Here is a 23,029-nt window from a genome sequence, read left to right on the forward strand (position 1 = left end):
GTAGATGCCACCTACAGGAGACCTGTGTCTTCCTGAAATAAAACTTACAGGTCACCTGGGGTACCCAAAACCAGAAAAGAGGACTGCAAACTTATGAGTTGGTCTCATAAAAGTTATTAACAGGTAACAGTCAGCAGCTGAATTACTTTTACTTTTACTAATAATTTTACTAATTCTATAATTTACTTCAGAGCTTCTATTTATTGTACTTCTAAGAGCTTGATTCAGTTGTCAACACAGGCAAGTACATCCATTTCCTGCTGCAAATAAGGATGAAATATTTTTCACCATGAAGACAGTCAAGGATGGAACAAACTGCCCAGCTGTTTAGTCTTCTTCCTTGGATGTTCTCCAGAAACAGCTGAGCAACTCGTATGGATTCAGCACTGTCTTGTTTGTGAGCAGGAGGCTGGTCCAGGAGATGTCTCAAACAAGGTCCCCTCCAGCCTGAGCAAGCCTGGGATCCTGCTGGATCCACCTTGTTGGCAGCTGGTGCCGGGAAGGGTTTAGGTCTCTCACAGGTCTTGTGTCACATCTCCCTGCTGCAGCAGGTGTCACAGATACTCCATTGTATTCCCAACTGCTCTAGACAAGCATGGTCACAAAATGGAAGAACCATATCTCCAACTACAGTAAACAGGCATTTAGACAAATGCACTTAGAAGTACACTTGCGTTTTTGGACATCAAAGGAACATTATTCTTAAGCAGCCCTAGATCACTACAATTTTGTTATTAAGAAAAATATTATAGGAACAAACCAGCTGTCAAAAAGCTTCTTTAGATCAATTCAACCTGACATTTTCATCACATATTAATAATCTTTTTCCTGTGAACTTAAACTGGTACTGCAAAAATCCATCTTTTCACCAATTAGAACACTGCACACAACAACTGGGTAAACAAAACATCCAGTGAGCTCACAGACTGCCATACATTATGGAAATAATAGATACTGTGGTCTTTTTTGCAGTAGACATACTTAGTCCACTTGCAAAACTGTTCTAAATTAAATACAAAAGACACTGCACACTGAAGAGAATACAAACATAAACAAGAATCCAATCCTGAAGGTGTTTTCTCCTTTCAACCAGATCCCTTTAAAATTAATAATAATATTTTGATTAACTTCCTTCTTAACTGTACACAATAGTAACGTTCTGAAGGGAATGCTTATATATAAATCTCATTAACCGATTCACAGAGTTAGAGAAACACAAACAGGGTAAAGGAGACAAAGTAGAAGCGATCTCTGATGATGATCATTAATACACTCTTAATAAAAGCTTTGCCCCTGCTCAGAAGCCAACTGAAATCAATGAAGTCTGCCCACTGACAGCAGTAAATTTTGACATTTCCCAGTAACTCACATTATTTTAATTTCCAGTAATTCTCCACAGAATAACCTGGATGTATTTAGACCAATAGCAAAGCAACTGAAGACTCTGGCAAGATGCAAATATACATTTGTACATACCTTGAAACCGGGACTTCCTGGTAATCCGTCTTTCCCACTTCTGCCAGGATCTCCCTGTGGAAACGGTTAACAGTCATCAGCAGGTGAATTAACAAGCAAAAATAAAGGCAAATTGTCTTCACATCACTTACAGATCGCCCAGGCATTCCTGGAAACCCCATATCACCTTTCTCTCCTTTTGAACCCTGAGAAATAAAAAAACAGCAAAAAAAAAAACAACGTAACTACTGCTGTAAACTCAGTATATTTAATCTATCATTCATACATGCTATTTCTAATTTTGAAAATGCATGGAAGATCTGTTTCTTTCTTAACACAGCCAGTGGTCAATTAATAACTAACCTCCATTACAGAAACATACCTATGATCTAAAATACAGAAATGTGAACAAGAAGCCTCTTTCAAATTGCTTAAAACTCTAAGCTAATACATGAAGAAAATATAGGGACAGGTGAAAATGTAACTTAACACTGGATGACAAAAATATTTACATACAAGCACACACTGGTTTATATGAATTATGGATTAAACCAACATCTCTCTTCCAGGCCGCTATCAGCCTCACTCCATTTATGTGTTCCTTTATTCTCTCCCTCTCCTGTGTTTGGTTGTATTGTTCATGTTCATTTCTGTGCATTAAAAAGCACAGACGTCTTTGCAATATAATTATTACTTATACCCCATATTAAAGACATAGATATATATTTAAAACATATTTATAAGCATTTTCATCATAAAATCATAGAACCACAGAATGGTTTGCATTGGAAAGGACCTTAAAGACAATCTAGTTCCAACCCCCCTGCCATAGGCAGGGACACCTTCCATTAGACCACGTTTATCAATGCCCCATCCAACCTGGCCTTGAACACTGCCAGGGATGGTGCAGCCACAGTTTCCCTGGGGAACCTGTTCCATTTTGAGTTATGTTAAAATAAATTATATCAATCCATTAACAGAATGATAACGAGAGTTCTCAAAATACTCAAATAAGCAGAGCATGAGTTTAATATTACTAGACATAAGCAAGGTGTTTTAATTTTTGTCTTTGTTTCTCACTATCCAAACCTATCTTACCTGTCAATGAATTAAATTAAGTTTCCCCAAGACAAGCCTGTTTTGCCCATGACAGTAACTGGTAAGTGATTTCCCTGTCCTTATCTGAGCCCACAAGCTCTTACATCTTATTTTCTCCCCCTGTACTGTGGAGGAGGGGGAATGAGAGAGTGGCTTGGGGAGCATTAGGCAGACAGCTAAGGTCACTCCACCACAGATACCAATACCATTTTCTTACTTGCCTTTTTTCCATATATTCCCGGCACTCCTTGATCTCCTTTAGGACCCCTTTCTCCCTAGACAAAATGTGTGTAAGTTAATTTCTAAAGTAGAAATAATTATATACAGATATGCATATATACAAAGTATGTATATATGTAAAATGAAGCAGGCAAAGAGCTCCATCTGATATAAAAAAGGTACTCAAGACAGTAAATGCAAATTCTGAATTTTCCAAGTACTCCTAAGGGAGAAGCCCAGAATGTCCAGTACTGCTGGTCAGACTATTGACAGCTTCCAGGCTTTATGCTGCCATTGTCAACAGAAGGCACTTTGAGTTTCTGGTCACTTCAATATAGGTAGACATCTAAGTGAAATTTCAGTTCTTTAAAAGTGCTGCAATCTTCTGAAAACCTTAAATGAAAAGTCTAAAACACAAGTTTGGAAAAACTAGCAAATTCAGTTGAGTACCAACACAGAAGAGCAAAAGATATAGTTGATGATGGGAACATAACACATAAATTCACTGTGTTAGACCAGAACTATCCTTCCAAATGCTATCACTCAAATTGAATGACTTCAAGGCTTTCATTTGTCATGAAGATGATTCTAAGTAGTACCAAATCAAACTCCAAAATGACTACTAAAGAATCCCATGGAACAGAACAGAAATTAAAAAAAACCACGCAATTTCTGTTGCTTGATATGTACATAATGAAGCCTCATGTCATGCATCTTCCTTCAGTTTCAGCATCACATCATTTTATGCAGATCATCAAATGCACCTACTTAGTATTGTATATAAACTTATTTTGCCTTTATTTTAAACTATAGAGTAAGCTAAAATACATGAATATTGTAACAAGTAATATTTAATTTCAACCTTTGGTGCTGGCATCCCATGTAATCCAGGAAAACCAGGTAGTCCACGCTCACCCTAGAAGAGTAAACACACTTTAAATCCTTACATCTAAACCAGTAGTAATATACTACAATAACATTCATATTCTCAATGATCAACAAATAGAAGAAAGATGTTATATTTCACCATATCAAATACATAACACTGATATGTTCACTGATGAGAATTTCTTGATCTTTAAACAAGATTCAGTACATACAAGGAAAAAAGTCACTGAATTTATTAGAATAAATTTTACTGTAATTTTTCAACGAGTTTTATGGAGATTCAAAAATAGCAATTTAACTTTGACAAAAGGAAAAAAAGCTTGAAAAAAGCTTTGAAAACTTTCTGTAGAGATTTTTTGTAGAGATAATTGTACCATCCAATCCTAATTCCCAAATATAATGAAATTCCCTAAATCTGAGATAGCTTTGCTCCTACCTCTTCCTGAAAATATTAAAGTCCTACTGACCTTATAAAATTTCTCAGCACTTACTCGAGATGAGCGAGTATTAAAAAATAAGGTATTAAATATTTTCTAAAAAATAAACAACATTAAAACAAAATACACTGAGAAAACAACTTTGGCACTTTGACAAATGAGTTCTTATTTCAGTGCAAGAAAGAATCCACTTTGGTAAAAGCAGTTGGTAATTGAAAATACAAGCCAAAACATCAGGTCTTCTTATTGTCCTCAATGGTTTTATAATAATCGATAAGAATTTGGCACTATGTGGCTTGAAATAATAAAAACAAGCTTAATTGCTTGTTTCAGTAGACAGGATTTACTTCATTCATAACAAAGACCCAATCACCAAATCATTTTTGGATAATCACAATGTTTTCTCTGTGTTAATACCTGACTTTATATGGAGTAACAGTTTTCAATTTGTTTAATATATTTCAATCATAAAGGAGTAATAGTAAATTATACTTGGAAAGTTACATTGTATAATATTTCAACTTCTAATACAAAAGATAAGAGAAATCATGTCTCTGTTTTATCAAAACCATTCATGTATAAGTCACATATTCACAGAAGACAGAAACATGACCACAGGAATGATAGTTTGTGGGTTAGTATCAAAATATCGCTCAATAAAAAAGTACTGAAAACAGGCAATGGAATTGAGTTCAAAAAAAATCAGCAAAGCTTATAAAATAAACACTTCATGCATCTGTTGCTTTTTAATGAAGTAGAATGGAGCCTCAATTTCTGCTCAGAAGTGGTGATTCAATTACTGGATAAACCAAAACTGGAAACAGTTTTAAAGTAGTTGCTACAGAAACTTTACAAGTAATTGGATGAAATTAAAAGATGAAAATTTGGGATGAATCATCAGGAAAAAAAATCTAATGGCAAGACATATTTTACAGTGGAAGAAGTTTTCTGAAACAGTGGTGGAAGCCCTATTTCTTGGCACATTTTAAACAAGGGTGGACTGAGCATTAGGAAATATTCTATCTGTCACAACCCTGTACTGCCAGAAGGATAGTTTTTCATCATCAGTATCTTATTTTCTGCATATGGCCCAATACTGAATGATTAATCAGATTAACATCTAAGATCAATTAGATTAAGATGCCTAAATCAAAGATCACATAAGCGCATTTTTCAGCTATAATTATGCATTTGAGAACTCTGCTGCACAGTGAAGAATTTAAGGATATGCTTTTAATATTAGGAACTTTAGAAGAAGAAAATTTTACAGTAAAATCTCCTTGGAAAATAAGTGTGTATTTTACAAAAAAAGGCTTTGTTTTTTAATAAACCGAAAACAAAATATGTTTTTATCATAGTGAAATTAGAACATTTCTAAATATAGGGCAAAATGTGGGTGGACACAACTACTTACACAGCAATTAGACTTCCCTATAGCTAACGGCTAGTTCATTCACTGTGTATACAGGAGGTCCAGATTCAACTTCATCATGATTACCAGAAGAGAGTTATATATAAGCTTCCACATCTGTCTGCAGCCACAAGCTACTGGGCACACCTCATCTAGAATTTTCCATAAAAAGCTTTAGTTTCAATTAGTCTGTGTTTTCTGATAAAAAGTGGAATCCAAAAATTCCTACCCAGCTCATCTTGATGCTCACTTGAGGAGAAAAAGGGTGCAAAGAGATAGAAAGAAACTGTTCTGACAGATGTCTGTAACATGCTTCAAAGATGTCTGTATCATGTCAAAGCAGACCAGGTTCAGAACTGAAGACACATTCCAAATTTAGAATTCTTATACCTTCCTTATTGCTTTTTTTAATAAACAATTCTCACAGAAGCCTCATGTGAAAATATTGATACTGTTCAGCCAACAATATTCAACAGTATAATAAAAAATGATAAATGGTAAGAGTAAAATTTAATTTTTTTTTTTTACCTTAACCCCATCTTTCCCCGGCTCTCCCTTGATACCTGGTAAGCCACGTGGTCCCTAAGAGAGAAAAAATTAGAACCAGCTCAAATACTAACTCAGTTAGAGAATGAGACACAGAAATGTAATGCAACATGACCTGCAGAATGATGTGTCAACAGGTTGATCACATCATTTCAGTAACCAGATATGAAAGCAGAACCACGCATCAGATATATCCAGCACACTATCATAACCCATTACTGGGAAACACAGCCTGTACTAGTTCAGAGATGCTGTAGAATCATAGAATGGTTTGGGTTGGAAGGGACTGTAAAGATCACCTAGTTCCATCCCCCTGCCATGGGCAAAGACAACTTCCACTACATCAGGTTTCTGATTTATGTTTCCCATCCAGCCTGGCCTTGAACACTGCCTGGGATGGAACATTTACAACTTTTTGTGGCAATATGTTCCAGTATCTCACCAATCTCCTAGTAAAGAATTTCTTCCTAATACCCAATTCAAATCTACCCTCTTTTAGTTTAAATCCGTTTCCCTTTGGCCTGTCACTCAGTGCCGTTGTAAAATGTCCCTCTCCAGTTTTCTTGCAGGACCCCTTTAGGTACTGGAATGCTGCTCTAAGCTCTTCCCTGACCGTTCTCTTCTCCAGGCTGAACACTCTAACTCTCTCAGCCTTTCTTCACAGGAGAGGTGTTCCAGCCCTCTGATCTTCTTCATGGCCCTTCTTTGGACTCCACTCCAACAGGTCCATGTCCTTCTTTATTTTGGTGGCCCCAGAGCTGGATGCAGTACTCCAACTGAGGTCTCATGAGAGTGGTATAGAGGTGAAGAATCACCTCCTTCAACCTGCTGGTAACACCTTTTTTGATGCCTGTCCCCTTCCTTTGAAATGTCCATCTGACAGCTTTCACATATGTCACGTTGCAGGCTTGTTCTTGGCCCCAACATGTTCTCAGATGTTTAATTCAACAAAGTAATACATCCTAGACTACACAGCCAGACCGGATCACACCACAAGTAAAACACAGCACAGGTTTCCAATAACCATTTCAGTAAAGACTACTAAACTAATACATTGGAGAATGAAAAAGAATTCTCCTCCATCAGTCTGGGCATTATCTGAAGCCTTCTTTTGAACTGTGGGTAATCAATCAGGCTGAGAAGGCTTCAGAACACTGTTACTGATTCTCAGAAAAATTGAAGGAGCTACTATTTGACTTCAGGATCGTCTAAGCTCCAGCTGAATCCTGCTTCTACAGGCTTTACCTAGCACTGATTAAATGTACAGTCTAATTGTCATTCTACCTACAAACCCCAAAGCCATATGAATTCCAAAGCAATTCCCCCAAGGATGCCCCTGACTTCAAGTCATGCCTTGAGCCCTTTTAATTCCCCACACCTCAACTCTCAATGACAAGCAATGGATACTGGGAAAGAACTGATGGGATTTGTCTCAGATTTCCAAATTCACAACATGAAACTAAAACTTACTTGAACCCCTGGAGTCCCTGGGATACCTGGAATTCCTGCTGATCCCTGATATCCCTAAGGAAAAGAAATCAAGACTCGTAACTTTTTGTAAGTTATATTTACCAATTTTCAAACACCTATTTAAGGAAAAAAAGTCTTCCTGGTTACTAAAGAACCGTTGGGACAACCCTGTCATTTTGGATCACGAATTTTAGTAAATGCTATCCTAATTATAAGTTTGAGATTCAGATTTCAGCTTTTATCTCTTCATCTTAAGTCTGCAGAATCCAAACTTTATGCTAAAATCTGTTATTTTAGAACTGCTACATGAGAATATGACAAACACACTGGTTTATGTCCAGTTGAGGAGAAAAAAAAATGCCTCACATACGTAGACACCTTTTTTCTCTCTCTCTCAAGAAACATGGCTGAAAAACAACAGGACTTTTAAAGGCTTATTTCCAGTTACATGCATAAGTGCTAACAAATAATGCATGTTCTAATACATTATGCAGCTAGTTTTATAGCACCTCTAAATTAAAAAAAAAAATAGTCCATTCTCAATACTAAGCACTTAGCGATGAACTTCAAGACATACAACAGGTTATGTAAGTAAAAAAAAATAAATAATGTGATGACTGGGACTACAGAAAGAAATACTAAATAATTTCTGACTAAAAGAGAATTTCAGGAATGCTTTACTAAAAATCAACATCATCAGAACAAGGGAACCTTTGCAGAATCCAAAATATATGCCTAAGTTGTTTTGGTAGACTGAATTCAATGAGCACAGCTGAAACAGTTTTTATGCAAAATTAACAATTGCTTTAGAAGAATCTTTTAACAGAGGAAAGTAACTGAAGAATAGGAATTTTACCAAGCTCTATAAAACACATGTCATTCCAATGGACAAAATGAGCTACAAAGAGGGATTTTTTTGAGAACAAGAGTAGAACTTGTCCTGTAAATCTCTGAGACTATTTGGCTCAGACCTTTCAACAGATAGCCCAAACTGAATTTGATAAATCCCATAAAATGGACTATCCAATTCCAAATACCCCAAATTTGATCTTGATTTGAACTGGAAGAACTAATAATCCTATTTCTAAATGAGTTTCAGTCTTAAAATGTAGCACAAAATTTAATGGGGGGATTTCCCAACTGGTAAAAAGGAGATAATGGAACCTTTTTAGTACAAAGAAGGCAATGTCTCATTTTTTCTTTAAATCAGTCAAAGCTTCCTGAGATAATAAACAGAGCTAAAATTATTTGCTTGGTTAGATACAAGAGAGTACTTGCTGTACCCTCTTCCCAAAACACATTTGAGCAGATGCCCGATGAGCCAGCTGGTAATGGTTAGTATAGAAGTAAACAGAATTCTAGGTCTCTGTCATACATAGATACTTTATCAAGCATTTCATTTTTAGTGCTCAAGGCAGTTCTAGAGAAATCAGCTTTAACTGTAAATGGTGCAACCGTAAATGGTGCAGCATTCCCAGGTTGATTACAGGCTTCCCCAGTAACTGAAACAATTCACCAAGCCAAAAAATTACTTTTAAAACATTATCCTTTTATTTACTAAAAGTAAAAAAGTTTGTATGATTTCCTGTAGGATGTAATTCTACATAAATAAAACTTTACTTCACATTCTAGATTTCTGAAATGCAATTTCCCTTCCTAAGGGAAGAAGTAGAGGACAATTTCCTGGCTGAACTGAATTTCAGAATTCACAAGATGAATGGAGGATGGAAAGAGAGCTTTCACCTTACAAAACTGCATATTTAGCTCAGAGCTAGACCTTGTAATGCAATTTTAAAGCAAATCAAACTCATTGTCCCTGTGTTTGTTTATTGGAAAGCTGGAACAGCCAACATTCAAAAAGAAACCCACAGAAAGTCACAAAAACAAGAATCACCATCCAGTCCAAATAACATAGCAATTGTTTGGACAAGTTAAAAAAACCTTCTATAAATTATGAAAATCAGCTTTCATAAAAACTGAGCACGCTTTTGTTTCACTGCTCCTTCTCCAGTAGGGATCATCAGTCTACATACTAATGCCTACAATCAGCTCAAGTCCTCTTCCTTTAACCTCAAAGCTCTCAATATCAGTATGTATGTGATGTACATACTTATGCTTTGGGAACAGTTGTGCCGTAGCTGACATTTTACATAAAAGGGACGTTAAGTGAAAATTGCCTTTTCAATTGTCACAGATGAGTTCAGGACTGAAGGCAAACTTTCAAGTAAGGTGAAAGCACCAAATTCATCACCAAAAAGAAAGAATTATTTTTATTGGGACTTTGTCTTCTCTCATGAACTCTTCAGAAGACACGCAAATGGCGTATAAAGTATTCTAGCTAACCCTGAATTTGATATTCAGTTTTGAATCTAGTTGCCTAAACACAGACAGCTCCTGCCTTTTGAGGTTCCTTAGACACCCACCCAGTGTTAGAAGATAGTCGCACAAAATATTTGGGGGCATTCATCTTTTTGAAGGAACAGCATGGGAAGACAAAATACTTTACAGCACTAGAATTCCACACCTCCCGGGGTACATTAGATAAATATCCATTAACTAATACAGGAATTTAGACACCCAGTAACCCTGTATACACATACACACTAAATGTAGGTGTCAAACTATATACCCTCAGCTATAATGTTTCATCAACGTTGTCAATCAGCATTACTACACAGCGCTTTGTTTGTATTCTTATTCATTATTTCACATCCGTGAAACTGAAATCAGTATTACACAAAATCTCCTCTCAATTTGTTGTGGGTGGAACAATACTGATAAATTTCTAGTGCCTAAAAAATCTGTAAAGGTGAAGTGATAAACAGGGAGATACTGAGACACTTTATTTTTGTACCAAATGACTGGATATTTAAAACAAGAAACAGAAACAAAAAATGCAGATAAAATGTAACTTTGGAATGTTAAAGAAAATGGAAATAATTTACAAATAAGGTAAAAAGTTGAACAGACATCTTAGGCCAAAGAACTTACATAAAGGACATAGTCAAATTAGCAATACTATTATCATCAATGAATAAGAGCCTTGCTGGAAAACAAATTTAGTTTACCTGTAAAGGAAAGAGCTGAGCAAAAAGGACATACAACAATTATTAATTCCAAAGAACCGTTAGGTGCAATAGCAGAGTAAATCTTACAGGTGTATCTTCAATGCACTCACCTAAAGAAAAAAGTCCAGGCAGCATTCACAGGTGAATCATATCAGAAAAATATAAAATACAAATAAAAATAGAGGTCATATTGATAAGGCAATGACAACTGCCTTGCATGCTGCTTTACTGAAAAGCTTTCGGAGTCACTGAACAACATAAATGACAAAGGCATGAAAACAGGAAAGCCAAGGGAGAAGTAAACAAGCTCAGCTTGACTAGGAAATAAGCAAGGATCAACTGTAATGGTCTAAAAATATTTAAGGACTATAAACACTGAGTAAACAGACCTATTTAGGGTGATGTAACTAAGCATAATGGAATTCAACTGAAAAAGATTTTACTTGATGGTAGGAAAACATTCTGACAGAGAAGTCTGTGGACCTCTTGTGGAAGCCTCTTTAAAGTCAATTTGAAGCACAGTTATCTAAAGCACTAGAAGACAAGTTTCCAAGCCCTTTTCAAAAGTACATTACATCTTAAAGGACAGAAATTCTTATTGCTATTCAGACATGTATCCCCACCTACACTGAAATTTGCAGTCATGATATGACCTTCTCCCTCACTGGCAATATCTGTAACTAAAATCCTGCGATGCAACAGAAATGTTAGAATGGAGTTTCTGTATTTGATTTGTTTTAGCCTTTGTCTGAGAATTCGTTTATCATGTAATGTTTTTGCCTCAGGTCCTTCCTCCTCCTTTTCTCAAGGTGCTTTTTTCCACTCCCACCCCCAAACAATCTTCTCTAACACCTCATTATGCCTGTACTCATGTTCCTACTGTTTTGGTTTTTTTTTCCACCTCTTTGAACATGTGGATCAGTTGGGCAGTCGTCTCCAGCAGGTCTGTTTAGATCCTGTGCTTTACTCGTTTCTCTTAAGCAGAGGTAATCCAGGAGCTCAGAACAAGTGTCAACTCCTCTCTCTTTCCTCCATTAAACAGCATGGCCCTGTAGAATGGCTTCTCATGGTATCTGCTACTGCAAGCTATGAGAACTGTCTCTGCAGTGAAGCCCCTCTGTCTACACATATCAAAACATGAAAATTAAGTATATCCAGTATTGGATCACAAAGATAACTAAATGCCACTTTTACCTTCCAACATAAATTTAGGGGTGACAACCAAAGATGTGTAAATCACATAAACACTATTATGGGAGAAGTACAGAAATCAGTTTTTGTTGCCTTGAATGTTGCTTTTTTTTTTGCTTTGTTTTGTTTGGGCGTGTTTAATTCATTTGATTGCACTTCCATCCATTGGCTACTCTGTCATCTGCCAAGGCTTTCATAGCTCAGAGCTGTTAACGGTGTATTTTATCTGAGACTGATGTTCTGGGCTCAAATACCACAAGAGGGAAGAAAAAAACCCCAAACCTATCAAGATTATTAAATAAAAAGTCATAAAACAAGCTTTAAAAGTTCCTGAACTTCAAACTTCTGGAAGATGCGATGATGTACCAAGAGAGTATAATTTCCTGCTCGCTACTTAGGTGCTTATCCTCATCATCTACCCTTGGCTTCTTATGTATGATTATCTTATGAAGATAACCATACAGTCTTTTGTCTGAAGTGTATCGCTGTATGCAACTCAAGTCAACATCAGGCTTCACCCTGATTTCAAAGTAGGAGTTCTTGGTGAAGCCATTATATGATTGAATTACATTGGAGTAAACATATTTCCTTTCAGAAGAACAATGTCACAGTGTGCTACTGAGGAATATTTATTTTTCTGAAACTGAGAGCAACATTTTACAGGTGAATTAGCAACTATGTCTGTGAAAGTTTTCTGAGAAAAGTAGCTGCAGAGTTTATATCAACTTAAATCCCCAGGCAAACCATCCAATAGGACAGGTAATCCTATGTATAGCTGAAACTATTACCCATTTTTATCCCAAAAGTACTTTTGAAGTACTTGGCTATTGCCATTACACTAAGTCCATCATAAAAGATGCGGTCTTCAGCTTGTCACCAAGTATTAGTAAACTCTAGCTAGTACAGCTGCAATAATGTTCTATAGGGCTTTTTTAAAAAAGAAATATTGGAATGATTGTAAATTACTTATTATGTGAGGGTTTTGAAACCTCATGACCTATATACATGGGTATATCAGTAATGTCAGTCTCACCAGATTATTTTTAAAGTACTTATTGTTTGTGGACACTGTAAAGACAAGACAAATGGTTCCAAACTTTCTTGAATGAAGCTAGATGGAATACTGGAAAATTGTCCAGATATACTAGACACATGGTTCAAAGTTCAAAAGTGTTGAATAAGTGTATTGTTTAACTGCTTTCAGCAGACCGATAACCTATCCCCTCTATAAACCACAAGTGATCACTGCATAGACTCTGTTCATTTATTTTTCCCCTTGAGTTTTTTTCCAGTACATATAAAGTATCCTTTGAAATAGAAAAATGGCTTTGTGACTGCAGTCAGGCTGCTGAGCATTCCCAGGGCCAGCAACTTCTTTCTGATGAATAATGCCAATTAAGATGGGTTTCAGTTTACTATTTTTAGCCCTGTGCTTATTTACCAGTAGGATTTCTCCTGACATAACAAGGTAATTATTTTGGGTCCCAAATTACATTTTTGATTAAAAAAAAAAGTATTTTAGTTACTCATAATGCTTCTCACTTTTATGCTTTTCTCCAGTTACTTCAATCGATCTTCTCTGTATATATCAAAATATGGAAAATAAGCAGAGTTGGCAATTAATGTGAAAAAACAAAGAATCTATAAATAGAACTATTAAAAGAAAAATAATTAAAGAATGATTGAAAACGAATCATGTTTATGTTCACCTTCCCAAATATCAGAGCAAACAATTTTACTAACAGCAGGTGAACGATTGTTTTCTGGGAATACTGAAGATATTCATGGGAAATGTTTTGAATTTTTCTGTACTGAAATGAAGTTTTACAACAATCTAGCCAGCCCACAAAAAATAAACTAAATTTTCTTTGCTGTTTTACTTTAAAAGTCAGTTACATATAGTAATATAAATGCATGCCTAAAACCTCTCAGAGGAAGAAACATTTTGTTGACCAGTTATACTGTTCCAAGAAAATGAATATCAGATAAGCAAACTGGAATAACTTTAGAGAACATAAAAATGTGTTTGGGAACAGAGAAGACTGACTTTCCAAGAGAAACTTTTCATGCAAAAGTAATTTCATTAAACACTGACTACACAGCTACCTGTAAGCCTGTTGTGCTGTCTGAATTAAGATCTTGCTTTTCAGAGTTCCCAGGGGATACAGCTAAAAAGATTCATATAAGCAAAGTTATCTCTAAGAAGGAAAATCACTGATTGCACATAAAATGTGAAAGTTTGTATTAGCAAATAAATAAGTAAAACAGAAAGAAGAAGACAGAGTAATCTGTTTTCCTGCACAGTGAATCTAAAGGGTGTCCTGTTGTTCATGGCTAAAAGCTAGCTGGGAAAGCACTCAGAAATCTGCTATAAGGAACAGTAATGTACTGGCCAGAGCTGCAGATGATCTAATAGGTTTGCAATTATGTCCTTACAAAGAACAAGTGCAAAAAGCTACAGCCGATGTTTCAAAAAAAAAAATAGTTAATAAAGATATACGATTGAATTGTAAGCACTTCAAATAACATACAAACTTCAATTCAACAAAACAGTAATATTTCTCCATTAGCGGGGCTTTCTGATTCTCTGCAAATTGTCTGAGATGCTTTTGTTAACCTTTATGCTCACTGAATGCCCATCTATGCACATTATGACTCACTCACAGGCAAAAAATAATGAAAAACATAATTGCCAGATAACAAAGCTACAGAAAGACCAACTTATTTCTCCTTCATGATTCACACTGTTAAAAATGCAAGTGCTTATGAGAAGATATGTAGCATTGAAGTAGGAACCTGTTAATAAAAGTATGAAAAAGTCATAATAAATTGTTTCTAAAACAATACTGTTGCAGCTGACAGGACACTTCAGAAATAAAGCCTTAATCTTTTTAAGAGAGAATGGAACTGACAGTTCCTTACCAAAGTCCAGCCAACCCATGGCTTTACAGTATCACTTTATTTTTCAAAATACCACAGTAGAATTACTTAGGAACTTAGTAGGAATAACATGCCAGAGGTACTAAATTTGGTAAGCAGGGCAGATTTGGCAAAGACTTGTGATTAGTTAGAGTATCCTCACGAATCTTTCCACAGGACAGAAAAATTACTAAAAGTGAAGTTGAAAGGTCCAGTCCAGGCCTTTTTTGCCATTCTCTGAAGTCTCTCTAGTTTCTCAAGTGTGGACCAAAATGCCCCAAAACAACTTAATATCCCTTAATAACCCTTCTAAGTCTCAACCTGACCCTTAGACCTTTAGTTCCCCTCTCCATAATAAAATGTTTCTTTCATAAATGATTTTGCCTTCTCTGTACTCATACACTTGTATTTTCTAATGTTTTGTAACATCTTATATTTTCATTCTCTACAGTATTTGAGACTCATTCCTAATTGTATTTTCTGTGGCTTTCAGGACATGATGCTTATCTTCCCTTCTACTTCACCATGGAGATCTCAAAATAACACTACAACCTAAGGACTCAAGCATAAAATTTAATCCTCACAATAAGAATTAAAAGCTACAATGAATTAACAATTTCTAGTATGTGCATGCACTTTCATTTTCCTGCCTTCGGTATTCAAGCAGAGAAATTATCCTCTTTTCAGAAGCAAATTAATGCTCCCAATTGTCTTTAAAATGCTTGCCCTTTTTTTTTTAAGTAAATATATATAAATTAATATAATATAATTAAAATAGCTTCTAAAGAACACTAAGCAACATCAGAAGCCACATTCTTAGAAACATGGGTGGTCATGTCTCATAGCTTTTGGCCTGCCTTCTCTTAACGCAGATACACACCACCACTTTGGTGATACAGACTGCAGTCTGTTAACAAAACCTTACTCAACAGGGAAGCTTGGCTGTCAATATCTTAGAGGCTTCCAATCAGATTCAGAGATCTAATCTACTTTTTAATGAAACCTTAGGCTATTTTTATCTACTTCTCTGCTTTTATTACAATTTTATTACAATAAAAAATGGTAACCACGACCAGACAAGCCATTGCCAAATATGCAGGGTTTTTTTTAGGGACATATGTTATTCATCTACTTCCAGTCTTTATCATCCCTAATAATGAAATGCCAGGTTAAAAAATAAAGCCGAGGATAAGAGAAAAATAAAGGCACTATTATTATGTATGTTTTAACACATGTTTAGAACTGCAAAACGTGTTTGTCCTTAACATTGTATATACATATATACATACTTTGATGGACTACTTGTGGCAGCCTAAAAAGAAATTAAATGAACCCATATTAAACATGAGACGCAATCCCTAAACTAGGCAGGATTATATCTGCCTGAAAGTGCCTTCTAACGCAAAAAGTAGTAAAAACTGAAGGTCAGATGATAACTGCTGCAAACTGATGCAAAGACTAACAGGAGCTCTCATAGCCTGTTCTCTGCTATGCAACAGTGTCTAACTCATGCTGTCATATTTACAATATTTTAGCTTGAAACAAAAACACTATGAATAACATCTTCATAGAACTGTTACATTCAGATAGTGCTCGAGCGATATCCACAGTTTCAAAGAATGGATACAAAATCATCTAAATTTGAAAATCAGGTATTATGCATTTTCTCTGTTAGTTTTGCATTTACAATATATGACTAAGTTTTTAGTACTCACAGGCTTACCATCTGGACCAGGCTGCCCAGGATAACCATGATTCCCAGGCTGCCCAGGGTCACCCTATGGAGAAGCAAATATGTTAACACTCAACAGATATAAAAGAGCATTTTAAAATTAGCATAGAGCAACCTTTGCCCTGATAAATTCCACAAAACAGTGGTTGCAAGCCCCCGTACCTGGTATTGAGGAATAATTCCTACAGCAAAAAAGAACAGATCATGTAACCCCCTCCCTGGGAAAATTCTCCCTAACTTCTTGGGCAGAACTTGGAGAAACGAGCTCACACTCAGTCACAGCACAAGTATGGCCCAGCACCTCAAATGCTTTCAAGCTTTTTAACATCTGAACAGAAATAAAACCACTTTTGACCAAACAGATTAAAAAACAGTTATTAAACCCTTGTTAATCTTGTAGTTCTACTCTGAAGAAAACTCTCATCTGCTTTGGCTCTTAAAGCAAAAGCACTGGAAAGGCAGGAACCAGGATCAAAACCTGCTAAATACTAAACTCCTCTCTACATACTTATTTCTCTCTAAATATATATATATATGTATATATAATCCACTAGGGTTCTTCTTATAAGCCTTTTGCAGTTATTTTGATAGCCACTGTTATGACCATATTAAATGAAAAGAAAAATCAGTTCCCCAGGCTTCGTGTTTATGGCAAGAAAGCAGGAACTTAACTTCCACCTCCATATATCCTCTGAAGGTATCCAAGTTCTCTGTTTATTTTACCAACAGACTTAATTTAAGCCCAGCAAAATCCAGTGAGAGTTGATCTATGCTAACATTTTACTTCTACAGGAGCATTAAGCAGGTGCTATGTTCTTCAACCTGAACCATCAACAGCCCCATAGGTCAGTTAAAGCTGCAGAATTGTTATAAACAGGATACAAAACTAGCTTTCAATATGACTATGAAAAAACATGTTTTCACATATAAACCACAGAAATGTAATGCTGAACTAAATGAAAAAAAGGATATAGAATAATGGCTCTTTAGAAAAGCATAACAGGTTATCCAGAATTATTATTGTTCAAATTAAGAAGTCCAGGTTTGAAATTAGAGCAGAAATAAAACTGCTTTCAAATATACTATCTAAACTATGAAATGTTATGCCTTTAACTTGAAAATGTTAAAAGATAAGTTACCTGTATTTTTTAATTGTTTTAATTTAATTAATTTTATCGTACTCGATTAGTATCACAAATACACAAATTAAGTTTAAATTTATACAGCTCCAAAGTCAGGTATTCAGAAGTTAAGACATACTGCTAAAATTACCTATACAATTTTCTGAAATTTTATACTCCTTTATACTTTACAGGATGTGGCTTTAAGTTTTTTTAAATGATAAATACTTGCTTCTCTCTCTTTTTTTTTCTAATATGCTAAAGAGAAAAAGAGGTAAAAGACCACAAAAATTCCATCATATGAAATAACCTCCATCTTGTGGATTCCAGTTCCCCGATTATAGTTACCCTTACCATTATAGCAAAACTCCCTCTGAGCTGATGTTGCTGCAACAGACTGTTAACCCCTTAGATGAGAGTAGAGGTTCTTTAACAATTTGTTTAACGAGAGCAGTTTGGCAATTTCTTGTCCACCCTTGTAAGGCAAGCTAGTCACTCTGCAAGTACTGCTGGGTACAGTTATTGAGAAAGATAATACAGCAAAGTTCTAGGGATTTCAGTTTGCCACGTCAGACATCTGACACTCAAGTCTGTTTCTCAGTCCTCCACCAACATTCAAGACAGTCATCAGAACAGCAAAGGTGGAGCTCAACCAGTAAGCATCTAGTCCATTCTTTGTTAAAGAAGGTGAAAAACCGGCTGCATTAAAACTTCCATTAGAAAACCATTCCATGCTGAAGTGCAAAGAAACAAGGATTTTAAATCCATGAACATTTTCCTTAAAAAATAAGATACCTTTGTGTTACTATGATTTATGGCACCACAACATGGCCTTGAGGATTCTAATCACTATATTCATGCACTGGAAACCAGAAGCAGGAGAATTTGTCCACTACTTTTTTAATCTGTCTGTGACTGGCCAAGATAAACAGGACAAGAAAAAGATTTAAAAATCAAATCAAATCAAATGAAGTAAAATAAAATAAAATATAATTAAAATAAAATTTAAAAAAATAAATAAAATAAAATAAAAATATCATGTATGCTCAACAAGACGGAATGGAAACTTACTTTGGGGCCTGGAGGTCCTTGTTTTCCTGGTGGGCATATGCAGGGGGCAGGTGTTGAGCCTACATCACTAGGACCATTCATGCACTACCAAGAGTGAAACCAGCCATCAATACACATGAGAAAAGCATTCGACAAATGTATCATAACATCACATGAAACCAATTTTCCTTTAGTTGTGTAAGTCCTGCCTCTGTCTCCTTTGTTCCAGTGGAACTTCTGCTTACCTGAATATTGCCCTGAATTTGCATACATGAATTCATCATTTTATCCAGAATAAAAACAAATAAAATTTTAAGCACTGATACTGGGCTGATATCTGAAACTCTATTTGCTTTTTCACAAGTATTTTGTCACACAGTTTGATAACTTTAAACCTGGCAACATGCAAGATTCTTCTCTTAAACTAACTGATATTAATCACTTGAAGTGTGATCAGTTATCAAATATAACTGCTTAACTGAAGTTTGTAAAAAGTATCTAATAAATGTTATGAAGAGCATAATGATCACAATTGATGGGCATGCTATCATGTGTAGCAAGCTTGAAAATAACTTAAAGTCAAAGTCTCCTACCTCCTGGGCATGTGTCCCAGATAGGAAGCTACCAAAGGAAAGGTGGGACATGGCTGCTATGTCCAACTCCTGCAAGTCACTAGTCCTGGCTCCCAGGGTGCCCATCTTCCACAGATCACTAGATGACCTTCTCCAAACTATGCTCCCTACATAAACAGCAGTAAACACTAAACCTTGACAGACCAAATCACCCTCTAGAGATACTTTTTATGACTGTTTTAGGTATTTACTTCTCATCACTAAGACCACGTGAAACCTCAGTGTTTTGCCAAGGCAGGTGAGAGGAGAACTATTAGATCAAATTCCATCAGCCCCAGCTCAAGCACCCAAATTTACATGCATCTATATTAAATGTATTTTTCTTACAGCTATCAAAGGCAAGATTTGAGAACACAAGATACAAAAAGTAGACTTTTTTATGTATTATCTAAAACACTTTCTAGAACATTTTAATCATATTTTCTGAAATAATGCAGATTTTTTCATAATGCTCTCTGAATGCAGTTCTTTCTCAGGGTCAAATGATAGATCAAAACACAAATCCAAGTTTCCTTTGCAACTGAACCAAGTGGAGACTAGGGGACCAAGAAGATGTTTAGGGAAGCTATCATATCAAGCCTCCAAACAAGCTCCCTTTAGCATGATGCAGGTAGCAGCTACCTGACTGTGCGTATCCCCATTCATTTTGCAACAACACCCACCCTTGCAAATTAGAGAAACTGAATTGAACTGGGAAAAAATATCAGATCATTTATTATAATAAATGTGGGTTTCTTCATAAAACTGATTTTTAATTTGTCTATTGACTAGAGTTCAACTAATGAAAACCCAGCTGTTCGAAGCTTAGCAAACCTCTGTCCTCTTTTCAAAACCAAGTGTAAATTCCCTAGAATAAGTTTATATAAAGTCAAATACTACCTTAAATTGAGTTTGAGCAGTTTATGATTGAGCCTACCTCTCCATTCTGAAACAAAAAGAAACACAGTTTAAGAGTACGGCAATATTTGTAATAAGCAAAAGCCATTCATTTGTAAACACTACCAAAACCAATAATAAATTTAGGGCTGCAGCTGTCAAGGAATTATAATTTAGAATTTTAGACTCAGACTTCAGTGCAGCTGCTCTCAATATACATGAATTTCTAGTTCATTTAATTTAAGGGTCTTTCAACTGAAGTTACCAGTAGCAATTTTTAAAAGGCAATGACAAAACTAGAATTCATACTGAACCATGTAAATATTTACACACAACATGTTTAGATTTGGGTCAAACCTTCTGCCAGTAGTAACCTCGTAAAAAAATCTCCTCTGCTTACTCATTCATATCAGAGAATGTACCAAAATACTTCTAAAATCTCTGATCTCTGCCTAAATCCTGCATCTGGGAAAACACAGCAGCAGAGGCAAGGCCAGCTTTTTCTCATGTTCCTCTGTGAGTGTGTTAGACTCTGCTATTAGCTGAATTGAGTTTCCCAATATCTGCAATGCCACTGAACAATCCATCCCCAAATATTTCAGCATACTGACCATGAAATTGTCTGTCTTAATGGTTTAGTAGGCACCATTAGCTGCACTGTGTACAGAAGCTTTCTAATTCAGAGTCCCCACAGACTTCATACACAGTCCTATGGAGAGAGACAGCTTCCTCTGTATTCAATTTTTAACTTGGGCAACCTCTAGAGAAGGTTATCTTCCTCCACAGATCATACTGGGAGTTTAAAATTAATGTGGAACCATGTATCTTCAGGAAAGGGGATGAATTCAGGCTGTAATTAGTACATACAGCCCCTGCTTATTTCAGCAGCTTTGACACAACTGCACTTTGACAGAATACCCTCACAAACCACATATTCCTCTTTAGAGATCATTCAACATTTTTATTTTCTGACAGAGTCCAGAATTTCATGGGTAAAGTCCAAACTTAATTCACAACAACAGCAAGTGAAACTAAGCTGGCAAAAAGCAATCTTTTTCCTTGGACTTCTTGCCAAATCACAGAGAATGCAGAGCAGGATAGACCTTCTAGTGTTTAATTTCTTTGTGCAAAAATTTCTTTCATTTGTTTACTTTTAAAGCCTACTTCTATTTTGTAAAGAATAAAAAGATAACATGGTGGAGTTAAATAGACAAATACTAAATTTACTTCAGGATTTAAAGCTAACTTCACAAAAGCATTTCTGAACCCATTAGTTCTTGATACACACAGATTTCAGAACAGCTAATAATTCACCCACCTACTTGTTACTTCAATGAAAGCAGCAAGTTTTGAAAAGCCCTAATAAGGGTGCTGACTGTAACAGATACAAATAAATAGAAGAAGAAAAACAGACTAGCCGGGTTTCTGGGCAAGTCTGACAAAAGAAATAATGCATCTGGATGTTGAAGATTTACAGGTTCTTTTGTCAAACTGGCTAAATGGACCTAATGATAAATCATAGAATCATAGAATAGTTAGGATTGGAAAGGACCTTAAGATCATCTAGTTCCAACCCCCCTGCCATGGGCAGGGACAACTCACATTAAACCATATCACCCAAGGCTTTATCCAACCTGGTCTTGAACACTGCCAGGGATGGAGCATTCACTACCTCCCTGGGCAACCCATTCCAGTACCTTACCACCCTAACAGTAAAGAATTTCTTCCTTATATCCAGTCTAAACCTCTGCTGTTTAAGTTTCAACCCGTTACCCCTTGTCCTATCACGACTGTCTCTAATGAAGAGTCCCTCATCAGCATCCCTGTAGGCCACCTTCAGATAACACGAAGAATATGGATTTACAAAATAAGACAATGGTGTCTGATTATCTTTAGCCTAGCTTGTTTTAGACAACAAACAAAGGAGGACATTTTTAATGAAACTGTATATAGAAAATAATATTATATTATATTATATCATATTATATTATATGATTATATTTTGACATGGGAGCTGAATACTTTTGAAAAATCTGGCCCACACCCTGTGTCATGAACAGTTTCCAAATCTGTTTGCATGTGTTATGTATTTCATTGTACAATTAACTGCAAGTAAGAGGGCATCCAAAGGGTGGATGGATCCCCATAAGCTTCCTAATTGTGCACATGAATCATAAAATCCTGATTTTATTTTCATCTTATCTACAATATACTTCATGAAATTTTGGCAACTTTAATGGGATATTTACAGATACTTCTGATAGGAAAAAGTGACTTAAAAATATAGGTTTGTTGATTATATTAAAAATAATCAGGTATTAAATTACCTGACAAGTAGCAAGAACTATATCAGGTAAGTTAAAAAGTAATATTTAAAGTATTTTATCCTGCTGCAACCTAGTAGTTTTCTTAACTTAAAGCACTTTAAACCTTAAACTGTAACAGAAGATTCCAAGATCCTTGTATAATGCAGTCAAATTTCTACCAACAAATATCTAAGTTAAAAAAACTTCTAAAATATATTTGTGAAAAAATAATGCTGAAAGCACACAAGTTCTGCATCACTTGATATTGAACATGCAACAAGCATTTGTTTGCACCAGCTGAATCAAAGTACCATTACTTATTTTATGAATCCACTGAGTCAGCATTAAACAGTGATTTCTAAAAAATGCCAAGTAGTTCATTTATCATACTCACAAATCCCGGGATCTCACAGATTGTTTCTCGATTATTTTGCTCTGGGTCACAGTAGATTCGCAGTTTTTGTACATCAAACTATAATTCAAAACATGAAAGACATTTCTAGAGAAAGTATTCATTGTCTGACATTAACTTCAGTTAAACTATACTCTTCTTCCACAAGTATAGAACAAATGAGCAAAATATTAAAAAGAAAGAGAAATTGGAAGCTCT

The 23,029-nt window shown here is 35.6% G+C and overlaps 1 protein-coding gene across 2 annotated transcripts in view; it reads right to left on the reverse strand.

Moving 5' to 3' along the window:
• COL21A1 (collagen type XXI alpha 1 chain) overlaps window positions 1–23,029 on the reverse strand; it is a 77,136-nt gene that overhangs the window by 42,143 nt on the left and 11,964 nt on the right. Inside the window, exons 7-17 of one of the 2 annotated variants that reach the window (XM_031052661.2) lie at window positions 22,814–22,891; window positions 20,154–20,162; window positions 18,627–18,710; window positions 16,426–16,480; window positions 13,890–13,951; window positions 7,525–7,578; window positions 6,037–6,090; window positions 3,635–3,688; window positions 2,775–2,828; window positions 1,608–1,661; window positions 1,477–1,530 (exon numbers count right to left, since the gene is read on the reverse strand). In XM_031052661.2, the coding sequence (XP_030908521.2) occupies window positions 1,477–1,530; window positions 1,608–1,661; window positions 2,775–2,828; window positions 3,635–3,688; window positions 6,037–6,090; window positions 7,525–7,578; window positions 13,890–13,951; window positions 16,426–16,480; window positions 18,627–18,710; window positions 20,154–20,162; window positions 22,814–22,891 (612 nt within the window). Of the gene's footprint in view, window positions 1–1,476; window positions 1,531–1,607; window positions 1,662–2,774; window positions 2,829–3,634; window positions 3,689–6,036; window positions 6,091–7,524; window positions 7,579–13,889; window positions 13,952–16,417; window positions 16,481–18,626; window positions 18,711–20,153; window positions 20,163–22,813; window positions 22,892–23,029 lie in introns of both variants that reach the window. The other variant, XM_005153190.3, reaches the window with a different exon arrangement.

Source organism: Melopsittacus undulatus, chromosome 3 (assembly GCF_012275295.1).
Source record: "Melopsittacus undulatus isolate bMelUnd1 chromosome 3, bMelUnd1.mat.Z, whole genome shotgun sequence".
In the NCBI taxonomy this organism is placed as follows: Eukaryota; Metazoa; Chordata; class Aves; order Psittaciformes; family Psittaculidae; genus Melopsittacus; species Melopsittacus undulatus.